The 12831-nt window shown below is 35.0% G+C and overlaps 2 protein-coding genes across 2 annotated transcripts in view; both read left to right on the top strand.

Annotated features, from left to right (window-relative positions):
• LOC120348399 (uncharacterized) overlaps positions 1-12831 on the top strand; it is a 115376-nt gene that overhangs the window by 86710 nt on the left and 15835 nt on the right. The window lies entirely within an intron of this gene.
• LOC120348582 (uncharacterized) lies at positions 2155-10083 on the top strand. The gene is made up of 5 exons (XM_039418739.2): positions 2155-2292; positions 2909-3018; positions 7704-7826; positions 8315-8416; positions 9595-10083. Exons 2-5 carry the CDS (start codon positions 2967-2969, stop codon positions 9678-9680), a joined length of 363 nt encoding a protein of 120 aa, XP_039274673.2. The 5' UTR covers positions 2155-2292; positions 2909-2966; the 3' UTR covers positions 9681-10083.

Raw genomic sequence — 12831 nt, 5'->3', positions numbered from 1 at the left:
TCGAATTGAGGAATCTCAAAAAAACATCCGTAAAAACATTCTGTAAACAGAGCGACTACAAAATTCGAAATCCATAAATTTATTATTAATTCTACGGAAATGAAGAAAATTTATTCCGCAATTGAATATTTAAACTTTTTTTTTCTGTTTTCAAACTTCTTTTTGATTCTACGAAAATAAAGTTAATTTCCTAATTGCATATTTTACGTTCTTTTTGTGTATGATTTTTCCCAAAGTTTCTGTAATCGATGATACTTTGCAAAATTATTTATGTTCTCTCTAAAACAGCGGTTCCCATATGGCGGCCCGGGGACCCCAAAGGGTCTACAATGCTATGGGCGCAAAACTGATTTTACATTTCACTTTACACGAAAAAAACTCCCCGTTTCTCCCATAGTTTCATTGCTTATTAACGGGATTTGGAATCTACTAATCAAAGTAACTTTATAAATACCACTGGAATTACAAACATGTGGGCCATGCCTGCTAAAACCCTCCGGAAGGGGGACACGAGCCATGGAACGCTGATAACCACTGATCTAGAATATGTTCCAAGTAACCTGGCTTCTGATGTTTTGGTCAACATGCGTCCGTGCTGTACAGACGTAAGAAAGCTGTGCACAAAAGTTATGTTTGCTATTTTCTCTGTAGCAGTGGTTTCCAAAGTTTATTGACCTGGGCCAAAATTAGAAGCGGAAGGATATTTGCGGGCAGCAAGGGGTCGTCGATACCGGTATATATAATTAAGATACCAGTATGATTAAATTGTTACATATATACTCGTGCGTGAACTGTGATATTGACGTAACGATTGGCGATATTCGAAACGTAAAAAAAATGATAAAGTATTTAAACTATATCACTTAGGTTCGGCGGGCCACATTAAATCGTTAAGCGGGCTTTAATTGGCCCGCGGGCCGCGTTTTAAGAACCACCGATCTAAAGTCTGTAATATGTTCCGAACGACCTGAGTTTTGTATTGGGGTTACCCTATGTCAGGGGGGGGGGGCAACCCCTGGGACGCGTGCCAAACTTGGCACCCGAGCCCATTTATTCGGCACGTGAACGAGGCCACGGAAACGTGATTAATCTTATTCGGATAAAAGTTTCAAGAATCTGAATTACCCAATCTTTGTTAACAATCCGTTATTTATTTAAAACTCTTTTTGTCCTTCCATGACGTTTGGCATCAAAGAAATATATTATGAGATAACAACCGAGTGAGTTCTCGTAGAAAAGAGCGCAGCACTCATTTGGCTATATTCTTACGTTATATATATAGTTCGTCTGTGCCACCCTTTTTCTTTATTTCTGCTTGATTTATGAAGTTGAACAACTCATGTTGGTTAGAGTTACTTGCTGCCGTACTGTCATAAATTGATTTCGAATAAACATAAGAGATTAGGGAAGGCAATACAAGAGAGACGTGCAGAAACCGAACTATTGCGTGCTCAGGTTGCCATTCCCGAAATTTTTTGCGTCCTAAAAACTTTGCAACTGCATTACTCTCTCTGTTTTCATCTATATAAGCCTATGATGTGTATCTCAGTTATGAGCTTTATTAAGTTTCGTAACAGGAAGCGCCCGAAAGATGAAACCAGTAGTTCGTGTATTTCTTTGAAAGTTACTAAATATCAACCCAATGTAAAATCTCTATCAGCGGTAATGCAGCATCAGAAGCCTCACTGATATAGAATAAGAAAAGGGTATCCCTGTTGTATGCGAACCAAGATGGCGGACAAGTAATTTAATCTATTTGTCAGACTGATATTTTCCTGAATAGTGAATCTGTCTGTACATGTTTAAAAGGTTTATTATTGTGTATATTTTCCTCGAAAGTAGCTGAGCATTGCTTTTAATTTTGGTCGGCACGCGGAAGAATTTTGTCGCCAAATTTAGCCGATTTTTGCACGCGAGTCGAAAAAGGTTGCCCATCCCTGCCCTATATCATACCCCATCACCCGTTCGTGCTTAACAGACGTACGCAAGTTATTATAAGCATATAATAATTATTGTTTTTTTAGTCAACTATCCTTTGTAACGGATTTATTCGAAATGTATAGAACACTCAAGGAACCGTTGTCCACCACACTGATTATCGCCATAGCAAAGCGATAAATGAAGTTTTTAAAAACCTTGTTTTGATATATGAAACCTATTGTAAATATAGCGTGTACGCTATTGATGTTGAATCGTATTTGTAGAGTGTGTGAGTACGAGTACGTTTAAGAGACGAAGCCCTTTATTAGAAATTTGGTTGAAAGTTGAATATTTAATTAAAAATAGGTCAAGGTAAGGATTAATTTATATTTTAATTCCCAAAGGTTAAATTATTCATTATTGGTTAATTAATATATTTGTATTTTAATGAATAAAAAAGTTTGTTTAGTATTGAACATTACATATTTGGTTTCAAAAATTGAATATTCGAGTAACATTTTTTAAAACTTAAGTAAATAGATTAAAATCCCAAAATAGTTATCACTTGTTGGTAAATAATGTAATAACTAGTAACATTTTTCTCTTATTGCTAAACAAGGCCCTGTACCATCAGCCACAGGAATCACATATTAAGCAATATTTTCAAGAAAAAACTGAGTTTTTCAAAATTTAAAAATGGGTTTTAACATTTATAGTTTTGATTAATAGTCCAAAATTTTAATACTTAAGGATAGATGAAGTCGGTAGAAGACTATTGCTTTTCCGGATAATATGGGAATTGATATTTCAGCATTTGACATTTTACTATTCATCTTAATTGAGAGGGAATCTTTTTTATTCCGTATGCCTTCTTATTTCTTGTCCGGCAATCTTTTTAGCAAACTTGATGTTTACAAACACCAGTATTATTGCGCAATATTTAAGTATTGCTACCTTTTCTTTAAATTGTTTTTTTTCATTATGACAGATAAATCAATACGAAACTTTTATGTTCCATTTGTTTCGTCAAAAATCAAATCAGCAAAATGCAAAAATTGTTTTTGTTTTCTCTCATTGTAGCAGCAATATGGCACCAAGGTGAGTGTAAATGTTTCATTTTTATGCAACGTTCTAAAATGAACAGACTGAAATAAATTGATGTGATTTTCCAACTTTTTCAGTTTGTTTGTGTTCGCTTTACATGTTCGCGTCTTCCGTTAATAAGGTTAGAGTTGGGCATTTTTGAATACCTGATGATTTCCGAATCAAATCGAATATCCATGGAATGTTTATGATAACAGTGAATTCATTATATCAATGTTTTTTTGTTGTTGTTGAGTTCCTTGCTTTGTTTATTGTAGAACCTTGTATAGGCATATACTTTAATTTATTCAATTTTTAACTCAATTTTTAAATAAATCTTTAGCTAGTTCTCCGTTTTTGTACACTTTAATTTAAAAAAAACTGGAGAATATTACTAAGATCACAGCAAATACAAAGAAAAATTCTCTCTCCAAAACGGCGGGGAAGGAATTCCTTTCCAGCTGTAAAACGTTGAATTATATGAAAAAAGTACATCAATTTAACAATAAAATTATCGATGTGAATTTTAATCTATTTTGTTTGAATAGAAACGCAATACTTTCTTAAATATTACATTGCTCATTGTAATCGGAATTGAAATCTATGATAAGTTTCCCTGCCTCACGAATCAAATTAAAAAAATAAAATTTATGTATTTTTCTGAAGATTCGATGCTATAGATGTCATGAAAGACACGAGGAAAACTTTTGTTAAAATTCATTGTTCTTTCAGTATTTAAAGCGTCGTATTAACAACTATTATTTGCTCTGGATTTCGGACAATGGCGTTTTTTTAATCTTTGCGGCGGTCTGCGCTAATGAAAACAAGAAAACAATGTTTGAATGTATGGACACGGCGGTTGTAATTATGCGTCGGCTTTGTGAGGGCTTGCTAGCTAAATAAGCTTGCCTTGATCTAATGTTTCTACAATTACAAAATTATGGGTAAAACGATAGACCTCGGAAACTCGGAAAAAATATTTGACAATAAATTTCCTTGAAAATTGCAATAGCAGCCACCATATGTCATTTGATAATCACTCGCCCGTCAACCAAATATCTAATGTTTCAATAGCAGTATACTGGAGTAAAAGTATATACCCAAGTGCACAGAAAGTTTATGAAAATCAATAAGTTAACAACAGTCTTTTAGGAAACACCTCATCTTTAGATGTTGTAATTTGAATTAGTCAACTGGAGATTCGTTGCTACAGTTGTCATGAAAAGCACGATAAAACTATGAATTCATTGTTTTTTCAGTATTTAAAGCGTCGTATTTACAACTATTATTTGATCTAGATTATGGACAATGGCGTTTTTTTTTAATCTTTGCGGCGGTCTGCGCTAATGAAAACAAGATATCTAAGTTTAAATGTATGGACACGGCGGTTGTAATTATACGCCATACGGCTTTGTGAGAGCTTGCTCGCTGAATATGCTTGATCCAATGATTTTGCAGTTGCAAAATTATGGGTAAAAGGATAGACCTCGGAAACTCGAAAAATATTTGACAATAAATAATTTTGATAATTTGGTGTAAAAGGATAGGCCTCGAAAAATCGAAAAATATTTGACAATAAAATATTTTGGAAATTCCAATAACAGCCGCCATATGTCTTTTGATAATCACTCGCCCGTCAACCAAATACCCAATGTTTCAAAAGCAGTATACTGGAGTAAAAGTATATACCCAAGTGCACAGCAAGTTTTTGAAAATAAATAAGTTACCAACAGCCTTTCAGGAAACACCTCATATTCAGGTGTTGAAAGTTGAATTAGTCAACTGGAAATTCGTTGCTATAGTTGTCATGAAAAGCACGATGAAAACTTTTAAATTCATTTTTCTTTCAGTATTTAATTAAAGCGTCCTATTAACAACTATTATTTGCTCCAGATTTTGGACAATGACGTTTTTTTTTAATCTTCGCGCGGTCTGCGCTAATGAAAACAAGATAACAATAAATATATATGGAAATATATGTTTAAATATATATGGACACGGCGGTTGTAATTATACGTCGGATTTGTGAGTGCTTGGTAAATATGCTTGGCTTGATTCAATGTTTCTACAGTTGCAAAATTCAGGGTGAGGAATATACCTCGAAAACTGGGAAATATTTGACAATAGATCATTTGGTAACTCCAGTAACATCCGCCATTTATGCCTTCGTTTTGGTAATCACCCGACCGCCAATTAAATATCGGGACCCAATTCTTCCAAGAGCAGCATACTTCGGGGTAAAAGTATATATCCGAGAGCACAGAGAGTTTTTGAAATAAATAAGGTCACAACAACCTTTCAGGAAACACCTCATCATTATGTACTTGAAGTTGAATTACCCAACTAACATCGATTATTACAGATAGATTATCACTAGAAATTATAATGTAATAAAGAGCCATAAGATCAACGAATGACGGGAGAATCCACAGTTCAAATACTTTCTTACTTTTGTTTAGCGGAGTTTATGTTTTTCCCAAATCAATAAGTTTGGTAATACATTTTTGAATTGTTTTCGTTCGTAATATTACTATCCATTTTAATTTTTTGATTGGTCCATTAGTTAAAGTAAAAAAAACTTTTGTTCTCAACAACAACAATTAATCGAAATATCGATAGTTTTACTTCAAGCCCATTAAAATGGCGTTTCGGGCGTTGAAGAAATGCATTCTTACCAAGCTTGAGGTTTTGAATACATTGTATTAGTGTTTCCTAATACGTGTTGGGCCAAACAAATGTCTTCATTTCGAAAATTGTCAGAATGTAAAAAATTGTAACATGATTTGGCCAACTTCGTATATAACTATCATTCATGTTACGTTATACCTGTAAATAAATAGTTTAGTTAGTTTAGTCTTTTTTAATTGAGCTCAACAAGGACATTCTATTAAAATATATTCAAAGATTTATAAAGTTTATTTCATTATGCAAAAGTTATACAAGAAAAAAATTAGAAATTCATGTGATAACATGTACCTATCTCAATATCTGTGGCCACAAAAATATTATAGGACTATGAAGTATTCCAACGCAGAAAAATAACGTGTGCACAGTGAACAATTCTATGTATTAGCACAAAGCCAATGTTTCTTTAATTTCAACAATTTCTTCCCTTGGTTTCTGCTTCAATTCGAAATTCCCTTTGAAATGTCTATCTCTTATCATGATTTACTTATGTACAAGCAATACAAAAACGAATTTGTATTTGATCTGTTTAAGAATATGTTTAAATTCACCATAAATTTGCGTTCGCAGAAGTTCCATAGTACTATAAATTGTTCCCACGCAGAAAAATAACACGGGCATTATAAACTATTATAAGTAATAATATAAGACGTAAGTTCAAAAATGTACGTCCATTGAATTTACTTTGTTGCAATTGCGTTTTTAATCACTTTATAATGATTAAAGGCTGTTACTATATCGATCTCACTTTATTTTTCAAAAAAAGTTACCAGACTATATAACTGTCATGTCACGTACTTGCCTATTCTAATTATTAAAACCCATGAATAAATATTTGCGTAGCGACAACACAAAAAGATTTGTTAGTGTTCACATAGTGATCATATAATGCGGCTTTTGTGTTCAGTTCATGCGAATATTTAAAGAATATCGGTAATAGTCAATATTATGATATCATCAATATTATTGAGTCGCGAGAGCGCGTGACTAGAAATTTGAACGTATAAGCTTCTAATGTTATATTGTGATATCGCCCGGTGGTTACAAGTCAGGGGCGTAGCCATGGAAGAGGATCTGTGTATCGGACCACCCCTTTGAAATGAGCTTGAAACGCTTTTCAGTCCTTTAGCTTATGAAAAAATAAAATAAAATACGCCCTCATTCACGTCCAAACTGTATTTTATGCCATCTATATTCGAGCCCGAAACGTATTGCTTGATCTTTTTCTTTCTCTGGGCCATATATATAAATACCAAGAAAGCTATGAAAATTAAGCTGAAATATATGGACACGAAATGGTATGCAATCTATCATAGCACCGGTACCATATCGCAGCTGAGCCGCAAATTTTAACTTATGCGAAAGAGGATCCGTCACAAGGAGCGCAATTTTTAATTTTGATGACGTCATCGCGCACAAAAAAACGAATTCCGTGTAGATATAGGCCGCAGAAATTTTTCGAAATAAATAAAAGTAATAGCCTTCTAGTCGAAATTTGAAAAGCAATTAGACCAGTAGTTAACGAAAAAAACTATTATCTCACAACAATAAGGAGAAAAGAAATATTAACATGGTGATGAACAACAACAAAATGAACCATAGGCCGGGACGGTGGATACAAATTTTTTGTCAGCCGGTTCCATCATAGAATTCATATTTTTCGGCCGGTTCTGTTATATGTTTTTTAGTAATGCTAACCGGTTCGCTGATCTCATAAAATTTCGCGAGACGATTCTATAGAACCGGTGCGAACCGGCTGAATTCCACTACTGACATAGGCCCACTTCGTTTCCAATAACACAATTCATTATAGCTAAATTACCAAAGAATTAGATTGTTGTCAATTGGACACAAACTGGACCTAATAAACGCTTTGCGAAAACTAATAGAGCATGGACGAAAGACGGAACCGTTAGCTGTTGCGGTCTAACTTCATAATTAGCCATTGCTGTTGCCACACGGATGCTTGAACGATAGTAATATAAAGATATATCTTATTACCTTTTTCACTATAGGACTGGCCTTAAATTGTTATGAATGTACCAACTGCAACTCAGTTAGTTCTTGTCACGAGAAGACTTGCACTGACACCACTGGACTCACCACAATGTGCATCAAATCCGAGGGAAGTGTGGCGGGTAAGTGTTTTTAAAGAAAGAATAATCAGGGAGAAATATGAATTGTATTTTGGTTCCGGTTTCGGATATAGAAAATTTGGATTCCAAACAATAAAAATAAACGGGTGAAACCGCGGGCCGTATCTTTATTTAACATAGGCTCCCTAGTAGTTACAGGCATAAGAATTTTGGTATTTATCTTATGACATGGGTTTCGCTTCCCCCAAGCTAGCTGTTAAGGCATTGTGACGTCATAGGCATAGATAATAAATTGGACTAAGAATAGGCTTTGCAACAAATAAAGATTGGAATTACTCGCACGTACCAGATTAAACTGAATTATAAACTCTTTTTGCAAGCTGCTCAATTTTTTCTTGTCGCATTTGGCCCGCGGGCCGCAGGTTGCACACCACTGCTTGTAAAGAATGATTGATCCCATAGTAAAAGCTAATTAATTTTACGTTTTTTTATGGCAGTGCGTCCATTTTATTCATTATTTACATTCACAGGCATTACTACTATATCGAGGGCGTGTGGATACGGAACATCAACAAACTGCAGCTCGTCCACTCTTCTCGGGATTACTGGAACCGTTTGCTACTGTGACACAGGTGTGTCAATTATATGGCTTACCAAGGTCTTTTGTCCGGGAATTAGTCCATGGTCGGTGTGGGAATAGTTATCCAGTCATTCAGAAGCATGGACTCGATCATAGTGGAAGCCGTAACCGACCAGCCGTTACCTAAGTCCTAAACCACCCTACGACGGGGTCTAATAACCCTCACAGGTGGACTTTATCAAAGTGGCTTATGTACAATATATATTCAAAATGAATCAAATATTTAATAAGGGAGCGATGCTCAAATATATGGACACGAAATCCAAAACAAACTACTTTTCGTACTGTAAATACCGGTATCAATTAATCTCATATTTCCGCGTAGTGTCGCGTCAAATCGGAAACAGCCGTCACGCCTGCCAAAATAAAAACAGTATTTTCAGGAAAAATAAAAAAACCAGGGGGGTAATTTTGAATGAAATATCAGATCTGAAAGAAATCATGGAAAATCAGGCATAAATGAAAGTAATAGCCTTCTAGCGAAAAATTCAATCTTTTAGCACTAAATGTTTCAAAGCAATAGGTCCATTAGTGAATAAGAAAAACGATTTTTTCATAACAACAAGAAGAAAAAAACCAACAAGAAAAACAACATAATAGCAAAACGATCCATAGGTCCACTCCGTGTTAAATTACATCAATAATAGCATACCATACTACTATTACGTAAACCTCGCCATGACAACAAGAAGTCCAGCATTACTCTTGCACATAATTATCTCCATAGGATGTGAACCAAGATGGCGGACACCGCAACGTAGTATGTGTACCAGGTTAAGGTTAGGCCATAATTTCAGCTACACATACTACGGAAGTCACTTGGCATGTCCCCCGAACTCCTAATGGAATTGAAATGAGAAAAATTGGAATAAAATTATGGCCCAATCATAATTCAGTACACATACTACGTTTTGGTGTCCGTCATCTTGGTTCACATACTTCGTGAGTACCAAATTATTTTCATAGGATGTGATGTGAACCTGCAACCCACGCAGGGTAATCAGGGGTACAATAGAAACCGTGTATCCTAACGTTCAGCACAATGCGCCAACGTCAGAGCCGTGAAATATTTTTATATTTACTCGCCAAATTAATGATATTTGTGTCCAATACAATGTCTTTTTAGCTAAAATCTCAATTTTTATATGTTCTTGTAATGCTTTTCCTCAGATCTCTGCAACGGGGCTGAAGCCGTCAATATCAGCGTCATGATGGGGACTCTCATTGCTGGAATCTTGGCAAGAATATTGATGTAACTCAGAAGATTTCGTTAAATCAATTTTCATTTTTTTTCTTAGTTCTAACAGTTTTGTACAGCTTTTGGTTCCAGTTATACTTTTCTGAATATCAGTATATAATGCACATGCAATTTGATTGCATTTACTAAATATTGAAAAAAAATAATTATGCTCAAATTTTAATTGCGAAGTAGTTTTTCAATGAAGCATTTTAATTTAGTAACTTCGACCGCCTATAGATTAATTGAGTCTACAATACAGTATTTTAATAGAAGTATTAGTTTTTTGGTTGTAGCTCTCCTAGTGTCTACAGTTGCGTATTTCATATACAAAGTATTTGCGCACCACCAAATCGAAATAACTAATTAGACTCCCAAAACTTATTAGGGGTTCCAAATGCTAAGTCTTTACAAAACTAAGACCTAGTATTTGTATAAATTATAAACAATGGTTTAAACCCGCAACAAAAAATTTGAAGAATTTGATTATTATGTAATACATGGAAAGAAGAAAGATCAGAGAAATACCGACTAAAAATTAAAAGGTTTGTTACTTTTGTCGTTGGCGGACTAAGCTAGGCTTACAGCGTGGTGTGTGGGGGCACGGTGGTCGAAGGGTTTTCCCGTTTTTACGATTTCGGAGACTAGCCAAGTGACTTCCGTAGTATTTGTACTTGAAATTATGGTCTAACACTAACCTGGTACACATATTACGTTCCGGCGTCTACCATCTTGGTTCACATACTACGGCATTACCGGTCCAAGGATGTGAGAGGAGGAGCAAACAGTCAAGTCAATACAGTCAGGAAAACACACCCGAGATTTCCACATAACGGAAATTTAGGAAATAAATTCCTTCTGATATATAAACATTTTGGAGGGTTCATTGACATTGAATTGAGAAGGGCTGACAAACAACCGATGCAAAGCCAGGAATGTTTTTTTTTCTCGTAGAGACAAGTTACAAAAGGTAAAAAGCATAGCCTGTTATAATATCGACTGAGTTTCTGCGGGACTAACTATAACTTCTTTTACGCTTTTGTACCGGTTGCAAGTATTCAGCAAGAGTGAAGATAAGTATTCCGTGTAGATAAGATAGGATTTGCATATTTATCCCAGGGGAGAGGAATATCAATAGGACGACATAATAATATGGCGAACCACGGCCTCTCATCTGGTTACCAGTCGGGTCGGGTATGGCATTAGTTAATTGGTCAGTTATTTGCTTTCAGATGCATGGACTTGACGGTGGAGGACGCCGTAACCGACCATCGGTTACGTGAACCACACTACGGGGTGTGATTCAAAAGTCTTGCAGTTGAACTATGACGTATGAAGAAGCCTGACTCCGGTAAGACGAAACGTTACAGAAATAAGTTCGTAGGCTTTTGAGGTTATAATTCCTGCAAAATAAATATAACGAGGTTACATCCCGTCAATAGGAAAAAAATTGCGATTTGGTCATTTGTATTGCGACGTTGATATCATTTTGAGGCATTGCGATTCCAATATTTGTCTCCGCGATTACTCGAGTTGATTTCAATTTCATAAAAGGATTCAATGGCTAATATTTGCAGTGTTACAAAAGCAAAAGTGGAAACAATAAGCCTCGTGCCGAAATAAATTTAATCGCAATCTCAACAAATTCAGTGAGCTGTTTTCAGCTAAAACATCGAAATTTGGTTTTAGTTTGATTGTGGCAGCATCATACGGGCCAGATTGAATACCTCAACGGGCTGGATTTGGCCAGCGGGCTGTAGTTTTCTAATGTCAGCTGTAGAGTCAGATTTGTAGCAATTGTGTTGGCATCATGAGTGAACTTCAGGTTAAATCAAGATATATAGCCTGCAAATAAAATAAAAATTGCGAAAAAGTTTTTTAGTTTTAGATGGGAGCCGCCCGATCCTGTTAATGAAGCCTTAGTATGATTGATGATGTTTGGGCGTGTATTATGTCAACGACTCTTTTTGTTTTTCGTGACGTGATAAAGCTCTTTTTCTCGTCCCACGTAATTTTATTTTATTTTGTAAATAAACGTAAAAAGTACGATTATTAAACGATTATTTTTTTTACCTGACGAAAACCTATTATGCGTTATTTTTTATTACGTGGCCTACGCATTCCATAATATAGAAAATAAAAAAAAATCGGCGCTTTGAAAAAGAAATGGAAATTTTTTAATTATGATATAACTGTTCGTATCACGGACCCTCTCAATAATAAAATTTAGTTTTAGTTTGGTTGTGGCAGCATCAGGCGGGCCAGATTGAATTACCCAACGGACCGGATTTGGCTCGCGGCTCGTAGTTTGCTAATGTCAGCTTCAGATTCGCACTGGTTGTGTGGGCATCATGAGTAGCATATTGGGCATTCAGGTTAAACCAAGATCTATTGCCTGCAAATAAAATAAAAATTGCGAAAAAGTTTCCAATTTCATATAGAGCCGCTTGATCTTACTTTATGCAGCTTTAAGTAAAAATGATTGATGATATTTAGGCGTGTATTATTTGAACAACTCATTTTGTTCTTTGTGACGTGATATTGAAAAACCCTTTTAACTTATTTCGTGTAATTTTTTTTCCTTTTGTAAATAAACGTAAAAAGTACGATTGTTCACCGATTATTTTCTCACCTGACGAAAATCTATTATGCGTTATTTCTTGATCCGACAAAAACAGGTTGTCATATAAAAATCCTTTTTATTACGCGACATTCGCATCCCATAAAAAATAAAATAAAAGAATCGGCGCTTGGAAGAAAAAATGAAAATGTTTTAATTAGACTTAACGGGTCGTATTTAAACCACGTACCCTCTCAAAGTGTGTATTCCTTCTTGCCAGGTCAGCAATTGTGTGATACATTTTTTTAGTTTGAATGTATTTCAGGGTTTCAGAAAAAGGATCTAACTTCAAAATTCTGAAAATAAAATATGCTTTTAGCTGTTATCTAGTTATATTTTGAAGCAGCATTCATATAAGTATTCTACTATCGCAATCATTTTTGATTGCAAACTGTTGAATTTGTTACTAGACTGTTGAATTTGTTACTCTTGTACTAGACTAATTAGTTAGGCTTAGTATATGTGAATAGTATAAGTGATTCGAGACAAGAATAGTCATCTTAACTCTTGCTCCATCATTTTGGCATTATAAACATACGTATTTATAGGC

This window comes from Styela clava, chromosome 1, assembly GCF_964204865.1.
Source record: "Styela clava chromosome 1, kaStyClav1.hap1.2, whole genome shotgun sequence".
Lineage (NCBI taxonomy): Eukaryota > Metazoa > Chordata > Ascidiacea > Stolidobranchia > Styelidae > Styela > Styela clava.
This window is presented reverse-complemented; position numbering and strand designations above follow the sequence as displayed.